Here is a 19,096-nt window from a genome sequence, read left to right as displayed (position 1 = left end):
GCATATACAAAGTCAGCATGCAAAGACATTGAAGTGAGATTAGAGTTTGGTCATGCAGTTACAATTTTATACGATGGGTGCTGAACGGTATACCAACATAAGCTGACGTGTGTAAAATGGTAGCTCTACAATCAACCTAGTTCAGCAATAAGTTTGATACATGAATATGCGCCAGTCATGAGCCTGCCTCAAACGCATGCAAAGAGGAATTAGAAATAGAAATTATTTCAACATGACTTCATAATCGAGGAAGTCTCGCTGACAAAGGAGTGCTTGTTAGTCCTTTCACAAATCATCACCTGACAAGTCATATTTTCAAATAGTTTAGTTTTATTCACAATTGAACTGCATTCTATCGAGCATATCCCTCCTAAAAGATTTTCATCAAACCCAGACCAAGCCCACGACCAGGCTCCCAGGATGTGCCATCGTCATGCATAAACGTTAAAGACTTGGCAAGGATCTTGGCACAAAACGGTTGCAAATAAATCTCCTTGGACTTGCCAAGCCGGCTCTTCCTTCGTTTTTTCTTCTTGCGCAAGCATCCCGTTGCTTCTTTCCTTTCCTTGTTGAGAAAACGGTTGAACAGGGGCACGAGGGGCAAGGTCAACATCATCAGTCATCATCGCAGCCTTGTCGATCCCAATTCACAAAGAGATCCCTCCCGATGTCAACAACGCCATGAGGTTGGGTTTGACTGGGGTTCACGATGGGCGTGCGCGGGCTGCAGATCCGGCAGATGGGAGGTGCAAGTCTCACCTTGGTCTTGTCTGTCAACATGTGGACAAAATGATAAAAAGCAGAGGACCCCCCCATGATTCTCTCACCATTTTCCTGCCATCGAGATCTCCTCGTCCTGGGGACTGGTTGGTTGGCAGATCAAGACAGCCATGGAGCGCAATGTCCGCACATGTTACGGCACGGTTCGGGTGGTGGACAGCTGGTTGCAGCATGAGGGCCAACATGGAGGGCAGCCACCGACAGCCATGACTGGCCAACTTCCTCGCCGACCAGAGAATACCAGCTCCTCAAGTTTCCTTGTTGGAGCCTTGAACTCACCCACAATTTGTCCACTTCTTGTCCTTCAAATTCTCTGCGGTGCAACGAAGCGGCACCTACGCCAATCCGTACCTTTTTGTTCATCCTTTCCCTTTCCACAAGACCTTCAAAAACCGCGGTGTGGCGTGTGTGCGATCGGCAGACAGCCACTAGCTCGCAAGGTCCGCCTGCTAATAATTGCGAGGATTGCCATTCCTTGCCACGGGGAAGCCGTTTTCTCGATGATCGTTTCATATGCCGTTGGCCGTCATCCGCAACGGGATTAGGGATCGGTCTGCGTGATTTTTGCAACCAGAAAGGGCGTAATTTTTTTTTTTGGGACCTGCGGGCGTTGGAGAAACTGTGTCAGATCGGGAACAAAAGATGGCGGGTTGTGGAAGAGACACGGGAGAGGTGAAAAGTGCGTAACGTACCGTAATGTTTCTTGCCGTTATTACCTTCTGATGATGCTATCCAAAAGAAAGCGGCACCTTCAAATGATCACGAGGCTTGATGTCTCGACATCGCAGAATGGAATTTTCTTTCATCGTCCACATCCCTTCGCTTCACGGTGCCCAATGCAGCGACAGCGACGGTCAAGTTTCCCATCCCGGCGCTCGTCGAAAAGCAACCGAGTTTCGCTTCCCGCACCACCCCCCAAAAATCTCAAGCTTTTTCCCCCGCATTCGGTTTCTCCTTGGCATCAACCGTCTGCCGCACCCTCGTTCCCGCCCCGGCTGCCCCGCCAGCCCTTGCCGCTTGGCGCGGTTGATGGGCGAGGGAGCGCCACAGAATCGGTGGCGCTTCCAGGTTGTAGGAGTTGTTGACTGGAATGGTTCAGTGGCGTGACGGTCAACAAAGAACGAGATCTGTCACGAGGTCGAGGACGGTGACATAGGGAATCTGCGTTTGGCGAAAAGTCCGGGGAAACCATCATGCACCATTATTAGCCAGCACGAGGGGAATGGGACCCGCACGTGAACATTGTCTCTGAGCCTCTGAAGACCTTTTCAGCTAGCTGGTGGTGGCTTTGTCCCTGTCAGAGTGATGACGCTGAGAGCTGATGCACAATCGCCTTTTTGGGAATGCTTTAGGTAATAATCCTGGGACAAGTTAACGACATGTCTAGTTCCTGGATAGGTGTGTTGGAGCATACCATCAGGGCAAAATCGACAAGCAAGACAGTGTGCTGGTTTTCATTGCAAGAGGAAAGTTGCTCAACCATGAAGTGGACTTGAAACTGTGTAGCACAAGACTTTGTCGCGTCGGACAGGACTCGGAACGTTGCATGGGAATTCAGACACCGCCGGCGCTGCTCAGTGCAACCATCCTCGCACCAGAAAAGCTGTGCCCCCCTTTCTGACCATCTGAGCGGTTGCCGTTCGATATTCGAGGGGACGGCAAGACTCGGAGTTTGGCGGAATTGTACACCGGTGATACGAAGAAAGAGGCGTGAAGCTTCAGCCTTGGAGTGACACTTGCACAAGCAGCAACATCCACAACTCGGTGGACTGCAAATGCATCATCGGCCTGGACCGAGAAACACCAGGATTGTTTGAGGCCTGGAGACCGGGGCTTCCTGGACGCATGAAATTGAGGGGAATCTCCAGCTCAGGGTTAAAGCTGGGGAAATGCAGCGGAGCTCGACGTCGCAAGGTGGAGCTCTCCTCACCATGCGGTCAACAGCTGAACGCATCCTGATCTGCAAAAATAAGCATCTCCATGATCCCGGGACAGCAACCAAGTCTTTGGAAGACGTTGCATCCACAAGATTTTGGCAGAACAAGCTGTCGTGGACGATGTGGTGGTGGTGAGGACGATCGTTGGTGGGCACTTTCTGGGCAAACTTGGGGAAGCACTAGCAAAGAACAAAAAAGAAAAGTTCCTTTTGTGCTTGGCCCCCCATCCCCAAGCTAGAACAGGGACTAGCTTGCTGCTTATCTGATCTCCGCTACCTGTCCCACCTCTCCAGACTCTCCAGGCTCTCCAGTCCAGACTGTCATCGGGAAGCTATTGTCAAGAAGTTTTTCCGACTCCCCCTGTTCCCCAGAAAGCGCATCCCACACAATGCCCGCTATTCCCCAGATGATCGGTGAAAAATGCAAGTATGGCGATGAGCTTGATGGAGCTTCCCCGAATTTTCTCCAAGTTTTTCCTGGTGAATCTGGGGTTTGAGCTTTTTGCCCATGGGGACCCCAAACAACAAAAACTGGGACACGGGGAAATGACAAGAAAAAGTCCCCAGAAAAGGACCGTTTTTAGCCGGCGACTCCTTGCCTTCTTGGCTAATGCTCCGGGCTAGCCAATTGAAGACCCATCGCGCCAACGTCCTTCTGGCCAGTTGCCTTTTGACGTGCAGCCCAACGGCTCCAAAGGCACGGGTCAGTTGACTGGTGCTGACTTGACGAGTCCGAAGCGTGATGGCCCTGATGGGCTGTAGTTCAAAAAGTATCGCCGTGCCAGTGGCCGAGTGGTGCCGTTTTTTTTTGGTGGCGCGACGATTTCACGATCCAATACGCTCGGCAAGCCTTCCACATTCTGGCGACCACGCGACATGTGCCAGCGAAGAAAAAAAAAAGAAAAAATCCTCTCTGATCGGTCCTAGCGGTTGAAGTTGGCGCTCGCTTGTGAGGGAGCCGCACAACCCGCTTATCTTCAACGATCGATACAAGCTCATACAAGACAATACCGGAAACAGGTGATGATGCTGTTCAGGGACTTGGCGCACGTGGCCATCACCAAACCCTGTGGAATGTACTGTAGCCATGTAGTTTAGTGTATCGTTGTAAGTGCTGAGGCGGTCATCGTTGTATGGGGGTCACTATGGAGCCTCACGAGGGCAATGGTGACCCCAAACCCGGCGGCAAGGTTCACGGCAAAGTTTCTTTGGAGCCATCATGTGTCTGCCATGGGCCATCCTGAATGTCAGTGGCTTTGGTCGGTGGGGCCGAACCAGCCCGCGTTCGGTCGGGGGTTGGCCTCGGGAACGGGAAGAGACTGTCACAGGTGTGGAATGCCACGGTAATATTACCGTACCTTACACAACCCGCATCCGCCATCCGCCTGGATTCCGCCTCTCCCTCCAGGCTCATCTCATCGAGGCCAACGCAAGATCTGGGGTTAGGCGAGCAAGTGTAGATGCAACGCTCCGGACCGACTCGGTCAATTTATGCTGCTCGTTTGCCTGCCTGACCACCCCCGTTCTAGGCTCAAGGTGGTGTGCACCACCACACACACACACGGCACCGCGGCCACGGGAGCTGCAACGTCGAGAGGGCCGGCGGTTTCTGGGGTGGCTCGGTCGAAGCTGGAGCAAGCCCGGGGAAGTGGTAAGAGATGGGACGAAGAGGACCGGCTAGCAGTCGACCGGCGTATCCCCGGGCGTTGCAAGAGTCGTAATGGGCCAGGGGGGTGCCTCAGATGCTCGGCGGTATTCTGCATGGACCCCATAGCTACAGAGCTACATGGTGAGCTTGGCCAACCCTATGCATCATACTCGAAGCCACCTTGGAGGTAGGGTCCCCGCAAACAATGCAGTCGTCCCGGCGGGAACGCGGCGAAATACCCCAAGCATACTTTTGCCAAGTCGGGGGTAATGGCCTCTTCCCCAGTACTCCGCGTCTCCTGACTGGCCAGGAGCAGCCAACGCTCCGCAGAGTGACATGCTCCAAAACCTGGAACCCAAAGAGATGTAACCCATGCCAGCCAAAAAATCCAAAGGCCCTTCCATCCCAGTGGCACCTGCTTGTCATTCACTTCAAATATCACAACCCTCTCTCCCGTCTCAGCGGTTGAGCTTCTTTTCTTCTCCCCATCCCGCTCTACACCCTTTCCCATCGATCCAACCCCTCGGGTCACGGTTACCACTTACACAACCAAGAGAAGGCATCGCCCCTCCCCACCCCCCACCACCATATCGACAATACAATCTTTTCATCGAGCAAGGCGTATAAGAAACCTTTTTCACCATCATGTCGACTCACGACGAGAAGGAGGCCCCGGCCGCCTCCCACGTCGGCGGCCTGGCTACTACCCAGGACGTCGAGCGTATTGAGGCTCCCGTCACCTGGAAGGCCTACCTCCTCTGCGCCTTCGCTTCCTTTGGTGGTATTTTCTTCGGCTACGACTCCGGTTACATCAACGGCGTCCTCGGCTCCCAGATCTTCATCGACGCCGTCGAGTTCGCTGGTGCCAAGGCTGTTTCCGAGTCCCGGACTTCGCTCATCGTCTCTATTCTCTCCTGCGGTACCTTCTTCGGCGCTCTCATTGCTGGTGACGCCGCCGACTGGATTGGTCGCAAGTGGACTGTGATTCTCGGCTGCCTCATCTATATCGTCGGTGTTGTCATTCAGATGATCACTGGCCTCGGTGATCCCCTCGCTGCCATCGTTGCCGGTCGCTTGATCGCTGGTATCGGTGTCGGTTTCGAGTCTGCTGTCGTCATTCTGTACATGTCCGAGATTGTAAGTCCGAAATATCCGTCGGAGCCAAGAGATGCCAATGTGTGTGCTAACTGCTTCTGCTTCACAGTGCCCCCGCAAGGTCCGCGGAGCTCTGGTCGCTGGTTACCAATTCTGCATCACTATCGGTATCATGTTGGCTGCTTGCGTTGTGTACGCCACTGAGGGTAGAAGCGACACTGGCTCGTACCGCATTCCCATTGCCATCCAGTTCCTCTGGGCCATCATCCTCGCTGGTGGTCTCATGATGCTCCCCGATTCTCCCCGTTACTTTGTCAAGAAGGCCAACCTTCCCGCCGCCACCGATGCTCTCGCTCGCCTCCGTGGCCAGCCCAAGGACTCTGAGTACATCCAGGTCGAGCTTGCCGAGATCGTCGCCAACGAGGAGTACGAGCGTCAGCTCATTCCCAACACCACCTGGTTAGGCTCGTGGGCCAACTGCTTCAAGGGCTCCCTCTTCAAGGCCAACTCCAACCTTCGCAAGACCATCCTCGGTACCTCTCTTCAGATGATGCAGCAGTGGTAGGTTCTACTGAACAAGACGCGAAAGAAAAAATCAAAAAGATCGGCTGGCTAACATGTCTGTTGCGTTTAGGACTGGTGTCAACTTCATCTTCTACTACTCGACCCCCTTCCTCAAGTCCACCGGTGCCATTTCCAACTCGTTCGTCATCTCCATGATCTTCACCGTCATCAACGTGTGCTCGACCCCCATCTCCTTCTGGACCGTTGAGCGTTTCGGTCGCCGCACCATCCTCCTCTGGGGCGCTCTTGGCATGCTCATCTGCCAGTTCCTCGTCGCCATCATCGGTGTCACGGTCGGCTTCAACCACACCTCACCCGCCCCCACGGCGGAGGATCCCGAGCGCACCCTCGCCAACAACATCTCTGCCGTTAACGCGCAGATCGCCTTCATTGCGATCTTCATCTTCTTCTTCGCCTCCACCTGGGGTCCCGGCGCCTGGATTCTCATTGGTGAGATCTTCCCTCTGCCGATCCGCTCCCGTGGCGTTGGTCTCTCGACCGCCTCCAACTGGCTCTGGAACACCATCATCGCCGTCATCACCCCCTACATGGTCGGTACCGACAAGGGCAACATGAAGTCGTCCGTCTTCTTCGTCTGGGGCGGCCTCTGTACCTTTGCCTTGATCTACACCTTCCTCTTCGTCCCTGAGACCAAGGGACTCTCTCTCGAGCAGGTCGACAAGATGATGGAGGAGACCACCCCCCGCACCTCGGCCAAGTGGAAGCCCCACACCACCTTTGCCGGGTCTCAGCCCACCGACAGCGCCTACCTCAAGCAGGAGTCTGTTTAAAGCGGCTTCTTTTTGCTCGATTCGGTTTTTCCAACCATCTATGAAGAATAGACGAGTGCTTTTGGTGTGTCGTCAAGAGGAAGAGGAATAGTTGTGGTGGCTTTGGCTTTTTCGGAGGATGCAGGAAAAGTCGTTCTGGTCTGATATCATATACCCCATATCGCGAGCGCGTTCGTTGCAGCGACAAACGAGTTTTTTTTTCCCTCTAGTTTCGACACATTTGGAGAAACAACAAATAAAGAAGAGTTCTTTCACAAAAAAAAAAAGAAAGCCGATCACAGAGATGACTTGACGAGGACGAGGGCGACATGACAAGGAGGCATTTGTTCTTGATGATTGGGTGGTTTGAAACTGGCTTTTCTTGGTGAACTTTCCCCGGGTGACTGACGGGAAGGTGTGACCTTGATGAGTGGTATATCTCGTGTTTTTATTGTCGATGGAAAGCGCAGCCATGGGCAAAAGGTTACTTAAACCCTCTACATGTAAATGGGTGGTGGCTTTTTGTTCTCGTGTTTTGTGAATTTCCTCCTCCCCTATGTATATAATAACTTCTAATTTCTCTTGTTCCGATGCGGGACACCATATCTACATTCTTCAAAAAGACAATGTTGTCGTCTCCGGGATTTTGCATGTGATTTCTCTGTGATCTTTGTTTTCATTGAAGAGCCCCAAACTACACGGAAGCAACCGCTGCGGAAACTTCCTTGTCACGACGGGAACTGCAACAGTGAGAAATCTTCAATGAATTGTCTTACATGTGCTGCAGGAACGAGCCAAGGATACAGAAAAGATTTTCAGGGGACTTTTCGATGATCGACATCCCCACAGTCTTCAGCGGCAGTTAGTGCTTACCTCATCAACTTCACTCACTCACCACCTGCTCTCACTCACCCCATTCTCCTCTCAAACCACATGAGTCGATCTCAAATTCTCATCACCGCAGGTGACAAAGTCTCAACGACAACGCGGCGTCCCCACGAAACAGGCACAATGCTGTGGTACGAGGAAGCGGGTAATTTGAAACGAAGAATAGCGGAACAGTGACACGGTCGCCTGCAGTGACGATACGGGGGTTTTTGTACCATGGTGCTCCGTATCACGGTTGTATAGTATAAGGCGAGAGCTGTAAAACCGCCTTGATGACGGGGAGGTACCAGATAGATTGAAAAGTTTAAATCCCCGAGTCTTGTGATGCGTGTAGCCGTTTTTCTCTCGGCCGGACATGAGTTGGGGTTTGGCCATGACGTGATGAAAATTACTGAGCACCTACCTATATAGTCACACCCGACAAAATTTTTGGCTCAGTCCGTATTGGTCTCACAAGGTGAGCAAAAGGTGAGCGCAGTGAGCATCACCCTGAGCTGAAGTGGGTCCAAGGACCGTTCGGCTATACTTGCCGCAACCAAAACTAATCATGACTTCCGTTTTCTCTTTGCGCGTGCCAGTAGCCCGTTATTAAACCCACCAGAACTACTATTTATATTAACTCTCCGGACCTCCACTTTAATTCTTCGCCGTATACCTCCCTTCCATACATCCTTATATTACAAACCTTCTTTCCTTGAAAATTCTTCCCCATAATACCCCCTAATATCACAGGTAACCACCAAATAAATCCCGATCTTCCCCTCCTCCTGAACCTTATCTTCCTCCTCCAAGTTTCCTTTTCCGGAGTAGCTTAGAATCTCCTGCCGAAGCTCTTTAAACCCCTTCGGAATTTCCTCGGGTAGGTCTTCGTCCATTTTAACCTCGCGATGCTCCCGTACCGCAGCCCATGAGTAAGCAACATACGCTGTCTTAGCGCGGCCTATGCCTTCGATGGAGGGAATTAATACACGGAATTTATTTTTATCGGCGTTGGGATCGAAGTGGGAAATCTTAGAGAAGAGCAGCTTTGAGATAGGATCCTTGTCTTCTAAGTGGTGCTCGTAGAAGGGCGGGGTTCCAAATGTTTCGTCGACATTATTAGCGGAGAGGAAGGCGTCGAGGGTTGCGACGGAGAGTTTGAAGCCGCGGATAATGGTCGTTGAACCCATTTTTGTTGATGGTGTAAGTAAATGGAATAAATATGACGATGGGCGATGGCTGCTGCAATGGAACTTCGAAGAAGGTTTGGGAATGGGGGTTACATAATATAACTGGCAGTGAGCGTCTACCGCTCCCAAAGAGCTGTTCGGTGTAAGGGTGGGGTGGCACGGAATCCTTCAGAACGGCGCAGTTTGCGTCGTGCTCCAAAACTTAGCCTCTTACGGAAATAGATTATTTATGTACTCTGCCGTATCTGGATTAACTGTATAGCGTCTCATCACCACAATTACGTTATCCGGGGCTGCTATTCTCTTTAACGCATCACTTGGATAGATAAAACACAATTCAAACAATAACTTTGTGAGTAAATGTAGTAATCTGGGTTCTAGCTCCGTTACCGTCTCTATCATCTAACTGTATTGCATAGTTTCTGAACGCCTCAAGTCACCAGACCACTTGATCATTGCCCCTCCCATCCTTTTGGTCACGATATCTACTTTTTCCGAACGACCAGAGCCGCAGCCCCGACTTTGGCAATAACGACCTTGAACGGCTTGATTTTGCCGGCCTTGATGGCAGCATCGCTCGCCGCCTGTGCCTTGATAATCTTGACGTACATGGCAGGATTCTTCGCCTTGAGGGCTGCCCAGGGATCACCCTGAGAGCTGTCAATGTTGGTTTTGGGCAGTCACTGCCTGCACTATATGGTGAGAAGAAGCCAAGTTCGCAACAAGAGCATTATCCTTGGAACATTTCTAGATTGCGTACCGTTTGCTTTGCTAGCAGCTGGAGGGGTTCTGGCAGCAGGAGCCCTGGCAGCAAGAGCAGGAGCTTGGCAGGGGGGGCCTTCGCAGCAGCTTTCTTCAAGAGAGAGGCCATGGTTAGTTTGATGTTGTTGATAAAAAGTACAAAGAGACAAGATGTAAAAGTCGATGGTTAGAATGTAAGACGCTTGGAAAGTAGTTGGGCACTGCAGGTTGACGGGAAGTTGTCGAGTAATAAATAGAGATATCATTAGGTAGACACTATATCTTCCAATAAAGTAAACAATCATCAACGGACCAAGACCCAGGTTCGCATTCATAGCTGACAAGTGACAAAAATAACACCACTAAAAAGCATCGTACGCTAACACCTTTAAACTTATGACCTGGCACTATACAACCTTAAGTCTTTCAAACACTATATAACCCCGAAAAAGCTGACTCGTAGTTAACGTTTATTAAGACTTACATTACTAACTACGAAAATAGCTCCCAAAATTTAATATTGATTACTATAGACTACCTTACTAAAAGTATAATAGCTATAATATACTACGTAGGTCTTTTTCGCGCAGAGAACACTTTACTCTACAAGGCCAACGAGAAGTAAACGCCGAAGAGCTAAAAAAACCCGTGTACGTCTCGGAGGATCTTTTACTATACAAAATGCAAATGATATACTTGACTAGCAATCCGTAGGTGGAAAAGCAGCGTAAGGAACGCAGCAGGAGAGCGTTAATATAGGAAGGGCTCTTACGAAAGTTCAGTGCTATCGTGTGCGGTAAGTCTGGCTATGATATACATACGTGCCAGGAGGCTGCAGAATCAGCTAATTCATCTGTTTTTAATTTAATTCTTGTAGTTTCCGAATATTATAGTTGTGTAATTAAGGATAGCTGTGGTAGAGTAACGGAGAGTACACAGCTTGCTTATATGCGTGGCTCGCTTATAATATTCTTTCTGGTCGAGGGAAATGTTTTGCCCTTTTTGGACTCGCTTATAAGGTGTCACAATAACAAGTGTCACCCCCCCTTCCCACTCCCCTTTGCTTTTCATGTTATTTTCAGCATCATCTGAAAATAATTAGCACTGTGGCATTTGAAGTTGTTGAACTAGCCAGTGAAAAGCCCACTGTTAAGGAATAGATATCTTTGCAGTAGGACCTTGTCTACCTGATCAATAAGAGGCCCACTGTTAATGAATTAGTTTCTTGGCATTGAGACTTGATCGTCCAGTCGGGCGAACATGTGCCACTTGGGCCCTCTTCCTGATGAAAACTAACGAATTGGCTCTCGACTCCCTGGACCCAGAGTTCCTTTGGGTCGTGACATCATGCCCCTCTTATTTTACTTGCCCTCTTGAAAACTATAAGCTAATTCATTCTAGTTAGTGAGAACGCCGTGGCTGTAGGAGCCCGGGCTGTTGAAAACGTCGTGGCTACTGTGACAACAAACTCTGTGGCTCGCTGTGAGCGGTGTGGTTCCCAACTGCAAGTAATGCCGGTGGTGCAAGTGCTGGCAACTACAAAGAAAAGAGACTGTAAAATCCACAGTAGCTTCCACACTAGTTCTCTAGTTTCCCTGCCATAAGATTCTGGCGGTAGTGTCTAGTATTTTGTTTCGGTCAGGAATCTCCGAATAGTAACTTCAACGGTGTAGAGCATAAAAGTAAACCCAATGTCATGTACACAAACCAACTTAACGCAACTTACGCACAAAAAACCCCATGTGGACCCCGCAATTCATTTAGTCGTAATTTGCTTTGTTCTCAGCTGTGTTTACCTAACTGCTCTTGTTCGAAAATTGAATCACTGGCTGGTGGAAGGCAGACCCTAACCCTCTGCGAGCCTGCTTTGGTTGTCGAGACAACTGCCGGAGTGAACGCAGGCCAACCCAACAATGCCGCGAAGTGTTTCATTGGTAATCCACCAGCCAGCCTCAATATCGTGACAAAACACACAAGATGCAATTGCGTCCCGCTGCAAACGAGCCCCAAAGTTATCCGAACTACAGCCCTGCGACAGCGCAGCGGCCCCACAAGGTCGACTTTCTCCACCCCGGCTATCTTGGGAGCGCAGCAGTGCTTCTCTCATTGCCCGCACTCGATCTCGGCGGCATCGACTTCGACACGGCGCTTGCTGCCTGTGGGCTTATTGCCGGTAACCGGTGGGGGGATAGGTTTTTCTCACTTGACCGCGACGGCGCCGTGAGTGTGGAGCCCCCGGATGCCGAGTGCAGGGTTGGAGTTGTGTATGGAGTGAGCAAGGACAATGATGTTGCAGAGCAGGGAACCCTCTTCTCTCTTCTTCATCTCACAGTTCCTTGGTAGACTGGAATACAATATTGGCCTGACCAGTTGAATCGCTCCATCGTGACAGTCATTCTCTGAAGGTTGGTCTGAGCTGTGAAAGGGTGTAGCCAAACCGGTGCACGGCAAGGTGCTGTTAAGTTACTTCACAAGATAATTATTTCTGATTGGCTCGGGACGCCCCGTGCACTTGCGTGTGCTGCCTACCAATCCATTAGCGCCCAATATGAGGGGTCAAAAGGGAGCCCCAAAACCGATTGTGATGGCAACATCAAAAACTTCAAGGCACCGAGACTACCGCAGCCAGCAGTCCCGTGTCTCTCGAGAGCAGCAGCTGCATCTCTGAACAGCTTGCGTTTTCCTACTACACCCTTGCGCGCCCCTCATAGTTCTTGGACATATTACAGGGGATCTTCCTTATATCCTACCACTACCCAGTAAGATAACTCCCAACACCAGGCAATCACGACGCGCTATTTGCTTCAGCTTCTGACTGTTTCGTTCCCGCAGGTCGCAAATATCCTCATCCATCTGTTGCATCCACCGTTCCGACCTCTCACCTCTCTGGCCGAGTGTCGGCGGGCCCGACTCATGCGTCTCCTAGAAAGAGACGATGTCGGCGGGATCTACCCGACAAAGAAACTGCTTCGCGACCAGATTCCACCATATGCGATTTTATCACACACATGGGGGCCCGATGAGGAGGAAGTCAGCTACAAAGACTTAGAGGACGACAGAGCCGTAAACAAACCCGGCTACAACAAGATCCGGTTTTGCGCAGATCAAGCTAGGCGTGACGGACTGAAATTCTTCTGGATAGACACATGCTGTATCGATAAGTCCGACAGCACTGAGCTTTCGGAGGCGATCAACTCTATGTTTCGGTGGTACCGTGGTGCAGCGAAATGCTACGCCTATCTCGTGGACGTCTCGATCCCGCTCTCTAGCGCTGACGATACATCCGTCTGGGAATCGGCTTTTCGAGCGAGCAGGTGGTTCACCCGCGGGTGGACTCTGCAAGAGCTCATTGCTCCGACATCAGTCGAATTCTTCTCGAGAGAGGGGATGCGTCTTGGGGATAGGATATCTTTGGAGCAAATTGTTCATGAGGTGACGGGGATTCCCCTCCAAGCCCTGCGAGGTAGTCTTTTGAGTGATTTTAGTGTACATGACCGGTTGGCATGGATCAAGCAACGCAAAACAGCACGTGAAGAAGACATGGCGTACTCGCTTTTCGGTATCTTCGACGTCCATCTGCCTCTTATCTATGGCGAAGGAAAAGAGAAGGCATTTGAGCGGTTGCGAGAGAAGATTGGGAAGGATGACGGCTGTCTGGCCGACCTGCGTGTCACCGACTCTCGCCACGACAAGAAGCGGATCGAAGCTGCCAAGGGAGGCCTCCTGAGAGACTCCTACTGCTGGATTCTTAGCAACGTCCAATTCCAACAATGGCGCGACGGCGACGATCAACGGCTGCTCTGGATCAAAGGCGACCCCGGCAAAGGCAAGACTATGTTGCTCTGCGGCATCATCGACGAATTAGAAAAGTCTACACCAACCGGCCTTCTATCCTTCTTCTTTTGCCAAGCCACTGACTCGCGCATCAACAATGCCACTGCTGTCCTCCGTGGTCTGATCTACCTTCTTGTCAGCCGACAACCAGCACTCATCTCACACGTGCGGCGGCCTTATGATCATGCAGGAAAAAAGATGTTTGAGGATCCTAACGTATGGGTTGTCTTGTGTGAGATCTTTACTAGCATTCTACAAGATCCCGGGTTGAGAATGACGTATTTGATCATCGACGCGCTTGATGAATGCGTGACAGACTTGCCGCAGCTTCTCGAGCTAATCACCCGGACCTCCTGCACATCTTCTCCAATCAAGTGGATCGTCTCGAGTCGCAATTGGCCGGACATCGAAGAGCAATTGGAAGCAGCCACGCAGAAAGCAAGGCTAAGCCTCGAGCTCAACGCAGAATCTATCTCTACTGCTGTCAACGCATTTATCCAAAACAAGGTAGATCAACTGGCACCGAAAACAAAATACGATACCAGCATGGTAGGCGCGATTAAAGATTACTTACACTCTCACGCAAATGGCACGTTTTTGTGGGTGGCGTTGGTCTGCCAGGCGCTCGCGGATCCGAAGGTTAAGAAACGGCACATATTAGCAGAGCTACAGACATTTCCGCGCGGACTAGACTCTTTATATGCCCGAATGCTGGAGCAGATTGGCCATTATAAGGATGCAGAGCTTTGCAAGCAGATTCTTGCCGTCGCCGCAGTGGTTCGCCGACCTATCAGTCTTGATGAACTCGTCTCTCTTGTTGAGATGCCGGATGATGTTTCCGATGATCAGGAGTCCCTGAAAGAGATAATCAAGCTTTGTGGCTCGTTTTTGACCATCCGAGAACGAACGGTCTATTTTGTCCACCAATCGGCCAAGGACTTTCTCCTCGGCAAGGCTTCGGACAAAGCCTCCAACAAAACTTCCCGAGAGGCTTTCAAGCTGGTTTTCCCTGCTGGGATAGAAGATGTGAGCTATATCATCTTCTGGAGGTCACTGAATGCCATGTCTCAGAAGCTGCGACGGGACATTTACTGCTTAAATGCACCAGGATTCTTGACTGACGGTGTCCGAGCGCCGGACCCGGACCCCCTAGCAACAGTGGGATATTCATGCATCTACTGGATTGACCACTTACATGATTTGGTCTCCAGCTCAAGCGCAAAATGGGTTCGCCTTCTACAAAATGATGGGGATGTCCACAAATTCTTTACAGCGAAGTATCTTTACTGGCTTGAAGCTCTTAGTCTACTCCGAGCTTTATCAGAGGGCATCAAAGCCATACGACAGTTAGAGACCTTATTGGTAAGTGAGACCACTACATGCTTTAAGCTGGTCTAACAGCAGCATAGGGACGCGATAATCGGGGGCAGTTAGCAAGCTTTATTCACGATGCACACCGGTTTGCTTTATCCTATGGGAAGATAATAGAGCAAGCCCCTCTTCAAGCATATTCATCAGCCCTTATATTTGCACCAACTGGCAGCTTGGTAAAGAAAGTTTTCAAGGAAGAAAAGCCTGGATGGCTTCGTACCGGACCAGTTGTAGAAATGCAATGGAATGCATGCACACAGACATTAGAGGGCCATCGCCACTCGATCCAGTCGGTTGTGTTCTCGCCGGACGGCCAGCGCGTCGCATCGGGCTCAGCCGACAAGACCATTAAGATCTGGGATGCGGCATCAGGAACCTGCACCCAGACGTTAGAGGGCCATGACCACTCGGTCCAGTCGGTTGCGTTCTCGCCGGACGGCCAGCGCGTCGCATCGGGCTCAGCCGACAAGACCATCAAGATCTGGGATGCGGCATCGGGAACCTGCACCCAGACGTTAGAGGGCCATGGCCACTCGGTCCAGTCGGTCGTGTTCTCGCCGGATGGCCAGCGCGTCGCATCGGGCTCAGCCGACAAGACCATTAAGATCTGGGATGCGGCATCAGGAACCTGCACCCAGACGTTAGAGGGCCATCGCCACTGGGTCCGGTCGGTTACGTTCTCACCGGACGGCCAGCACATCGCATCGGGCTCAGACGACAACACCATCAAGATCTGGGATGCGGCATCGGGACCTTGCACCCAGACGTTAGAGGGTCATGGCGACTGGGTCCAGTCTGTTACGTTCTCGCCGGACGGCCAGCGCGTCGCATCGGGCTCAGGCGACAACACCATCAAGATCTGGGATGCGGCATCAGGAACCTGCACTCAGACGTTGGAGAGCCATGGCGACTGGGTCCGGTCGGTTGCGTTCTCACCGGATGGCCAGCGCGTCGCATCGGGCTCAGGCGACAAGACCATCAAGATCTGGGATGCGGCATCAGGAACCTGCACCCAGACGTTAGAGGGCCATGACCACTCGGTCCAGTCGGTTGCGTTCTCGCCGAACGGCCAGCGCGTCGCATCGGGCTCAGGTGACAACACCATCAAGATCTGGGATGCGGCATCAGGAACCTGCACTCAGACGTTGGAGGGCCATGGCGACTGGGTCCAGTCGATTGCGTTCTCACCGGATGGCCAGCGCGTCGCATCGGGCTCAGCCGACAACATCATCAAGATCTGGGATGCGGCATCAGGAGCCTGCACCCAGACGTTAGAGGGCCATCGCCACTGGGTCCAGTCGGTTGCGTTCTCGCCGGACGGCCAGCGCGTCGCATCGGGCTCAGGCGACAACATCATCAAGATCTGGGATGCGGCATCAGGAACCTGCACTCAGACGTTAGAGGGCCATCGCCACTGGGTCCAGTCGGTTGCGTTCTCGCCGGACGGCCAGCGCGTCGCATCGGGCTCAGCCGACAACACCATCAAGATCTGGGATGCGGCATCAGGAACGTACACCCAGACGTTAGAGGGCCATCGCCACTGGGTCCAGTCGGTTGCGTTCTCGCCGAACGGCCAGCACGTCGCATCGGGCTCAGCCGACAACACCATCAAGATCTGGGATGCGGCATCAGGAACCTGCACCCAGACGTTAGAGGGCCATGGCTACTGGGTCGAGTCGGTTGCGTTCTCGCCGAACGGCCAGCGCGTCGCATCGGGCTCAGCCGACAAGACCATCAAGATCTGGGATGCGGCATCGGGAACCTGCACCCAGACGATAAATGTCGGTTCAACTATTACCCATCTATCGTTCGACCATGTGAGCGCTTACATCAACACGGATATCGGGCGTTTCCAAATAGCCACGGCCACCATGGAAAGTCCATATCAGCTGGATAATCCGGTGTGTTATGGGTATGGTTTAGGACGAGACAAGCGCTGGATTACCTGCAATAACAAGAACCTGTTATGGTTGCCACCGGAATATTTTGCACGCGTTTCTGCCGTGCAAGGGTGCAAAATTGCTATTGGCTGTTACTCAGGACGTGTTGCATTATTTTCATTGTCTCGAGATGTTTGACATTTCGACCTTCGTCTTCTTTCTCTCCTATATTTCTTGTTTACCACCGAGGAGGTGTGGGGGACGGAGTATATTTATAGACCAAATAGTTCTTTGCATTGTCAATCTGGCATCAAAAGATGACGCATATCTTCCCGTGTATGGTGGTAATTCACGGTGTGGTAATGGCAACTGGCCTCAGCAGTGGTTGGAAGGAGGCGTGGCGTTGTCATGCGGTCCGGCTAGCTTGGCACAGAGATCTGGAACTAGTGGGTTAGGGTTAAACCGAGGTCCTGCACTCTTCGATTGAGATATTCAACTGTCATAGGGTCGTTCAAGATCTTGCTGGTGATTCCCCTGGTGGCCCTTTTGGGTGTGGGCTCTTCGTTGCTGCGCAGCAAGTGTTGCCGTCGTATCAAAGGCACAAGAAGTCGATGAGTCTGGAGAGGCAAATGTTCGAACTGGATACAGAGCCCTGATCTAGTGATTTGTCAAGTTTCGCCACTTGCTGACAGATGCTCTTATGTCGGAAAAACTGGACCGATGACATGATTAAAGCTTATAGGTCTCCATGCAAAGTTAGCCACCATTTAGTTTGGTAGCATCAATCACTTTGTCATATAATAGTGGAATCTTGTGGCGAACGCCTGATCAGAACCTCTGAGAGGGATACTGGGTTGAAGGCTGCTTCTGAATAACGGTTCGGTGTAGCCAAAAGGTACACAACAAAGATCACCGATTGTCTCTCGTAAGTGCTTGGTCCTAAGACCTCACGATGTGAATTGCACACTGCAGAACTATCTACACTGGCTAGTTCTATTGAATCATCAGGGTGGTCAGGGCGGTAATTTCAGGGATATTGTAACGGGCTGAGCCCTGGCATGGACCTCGACAACCCTCGGCCCTGATGAAGCTATTCCCAGAACGCACAGACCACTGATCCAGAGCCTTCTATCACCGCGCACTGGCCAACACGCCCAGAGTGGCTTAGCTAGTTGGAAAATACTACCTTGAGACCGTTATAGGTATCATGAGACTGGCAGAAGAGGGTTATTGAGGTTATCAGGGTTTGGGCGTGGCCCGACCAAACTTTGAACGGAACATCGAACATCTGCAGCTTAATCAACACATTACCCGCCCTGAAGCTTCTCAAGCTCCAAGGCTAATGCTCACAGGCGCTCACCTTTTGCTCACTGGCGCTCACCTTATGAGACCGATACAGTCTGAGCCAAAAAATTTGGTCGGGTGTGACTATATAGGTAGCTACATATTCGGAGTGTTAAAGCTCCCGCGGGATCTAAGAATGAACCTACAATGAGTAGAGGGAGAGACCTCGAATTAGACATTCAAGACAGCATGGAGTCCAATTTCACATGATGCCATCCGGTGCAAGGTTGATGCCAAGACGTGAAAACGGGGGGGTCCTGGAGATCCACATTGAATGCGATCTCGGATGCCGGCCAACAACGACCTGTCATTGACGACTGTTTGGAAACTTCACGGCAATTGGCAGAGTCTCGAGGGGTTCGTTTTCAGGTCAAAATCAAGGTGAGTTGGGTGTTTGCAATTGGCCAATCGTGGACGTTGTTCGTAGGATGCAACACCCCAAAGCTACCATTCGCGCGCTGCTCAAAATTCTCCCCTCTCCCAAGCTCCCATCGGCGCTGTTTCGATCGCCGTCTCGCAGATCCCCGAACAAGTGTTCCTCGCCCCCAGCTGAACTCCATATGCCGAAGCGCCCAGCCTTCATCCCACGGACCGGCGCATGTCGCCTCTCTCCTAGGCGTTTCGGCAAACCGGACCACGCTCCCCGCACTGCCGGACTGCTCTCCTCCCCACCTGCAGCAAAATCAGCCTCAACAGCACCACACACCGTGAGGGGAATCTATTTCTCCGCTGTACAACTCCCGTCTGATGGAGGCAAACAACACAACGCAAGGTACGAGCGAATAGTCCCACTACCCCGCACCATAAGAAGGCAGACCAGGCCCGTTTGGGGCATCGCTGACGATAATGGGTGAGCTGCCATTCGATCGCTAATTCGGATACAGCGGGTAGAGGACGTAGATGCCGGTACAGGAAGGTTGTTGGAGTAAGAAAGGTGACGGAGTCAACAAACTATGGATATCTAGAGATCCACAATTCGGTTTCGCCAAGTCCTTTTCTCCATACAATGACATTCTACTCCTCACCTACGGGACCGTTGTATATAACCCCTCTTCCTCATCTTCTGACGTGTGTGC

The 19,096-nt window shown here is 51.6% G+C and overlaps 4 protein-coding genes across 4 annotated transcripts; 3 read left to right on the top strand and 1 right to left on the bottom strand.

Moving 5' to 3' along the window:
- Nucleotides 1-4,175: 4,175 nt before the first annotated feature.
- On the top strand, nt 4,176-7,437 carry QC761_0075680 (uncharacterized protein). Its single transcript, XM_062872763.1, has 3 exons — nt 4,176-5,501; nt 5,569-6,020; nt 6,094-7,437. The coding sequence occupies exons 1-3, from the start codon at nt 5,010-5,012 to the stop codon at nt 6,812-6,814; spliced, it is 1,665 nt and encodes a 554-aa protein (XP_062730569.1). The 5' UTR covers nt 4,176-5,009; the 3' UTR covers nt 6,815-7,437.
- Nucleotides 7,438-8,358: 921 nt separating this feature from the next.
- QC761_500490 (uncharacterized protein) lies at nt 8,359-8,850 on the bottom strand (the record flags this gene model as incomplete). Its single annotated transcript, XM_062879297.1, has 1 exon — nt 8,359-8,850. One exon carries the CDS (start codon nt 8,848-8,850, stop codon nt 8,359-8,361), a length of 492 nt encoding a protein of 163 aa, XP_062730568.1.
- Nucleotides 8,851-12,504: 3,654 nt separating this feature from the next.
- Nucleotides 12,505-16,874, top strand: HNWD-bm1 (HNWD NOD-like receptor bm1; the record flags this gene model as incomplete). The annotated part of the gene is made up of 2 exons (XM_062872762.1): nt 12,505-14,787; nt 14,835-16,874. The coding sequence occupies 2 exons, from the start codon at nt 12,505-12,507 to the stop codon at nt 16,872-16,874; spliced, it is 4,323 nt and encodes a 1,440-aa protein (XP_062730567.1).
- Nucleotides 16,875-18,330: 1,456 nt separating this feature from the next.
- On the top strand, nt 18,331-18,911 carry QC761_0075650 (uncharacterized protein; the record flags this gene model as incomplete). Its single annotated transcript, XM_062872761.1, has 2 exons — nt 18,331-18,792; nt 18,905-18,911. The coding sequence occupies exons 1-2, from the start codon at nt 18,449-18,451 to the stop codon at nt 18,909-18,911; spliced, it is 351 nt and encodes a 116-aa protein (XP_062730566.1). The 5' UTR covers nt 18,331-18,448.
- Nucleotides 18,912-19,096: the final 185 nt, after the last annotated feature.

Source organism: Podospora bellae-mahoneyi, chromosome 5 (genome assembly GCF_035222275.1).
Source record: "Podospora bellae-mahoneyi strain CBS 112042 chromosome 5, whole genome shotgun sequence".
Lineage (NCBI taxonomy): Eukaryota > Fungi > Ascomycota > Sordariomycetes > Sordariales > Podosporaceae > Podospora > Podospora bellae-mahoneyi.
The sequence above is the reverse complement of the archived record's forward strand: the minus strand, read 5'-3'. Positions and strand labels throughout refer to the sequence as shown.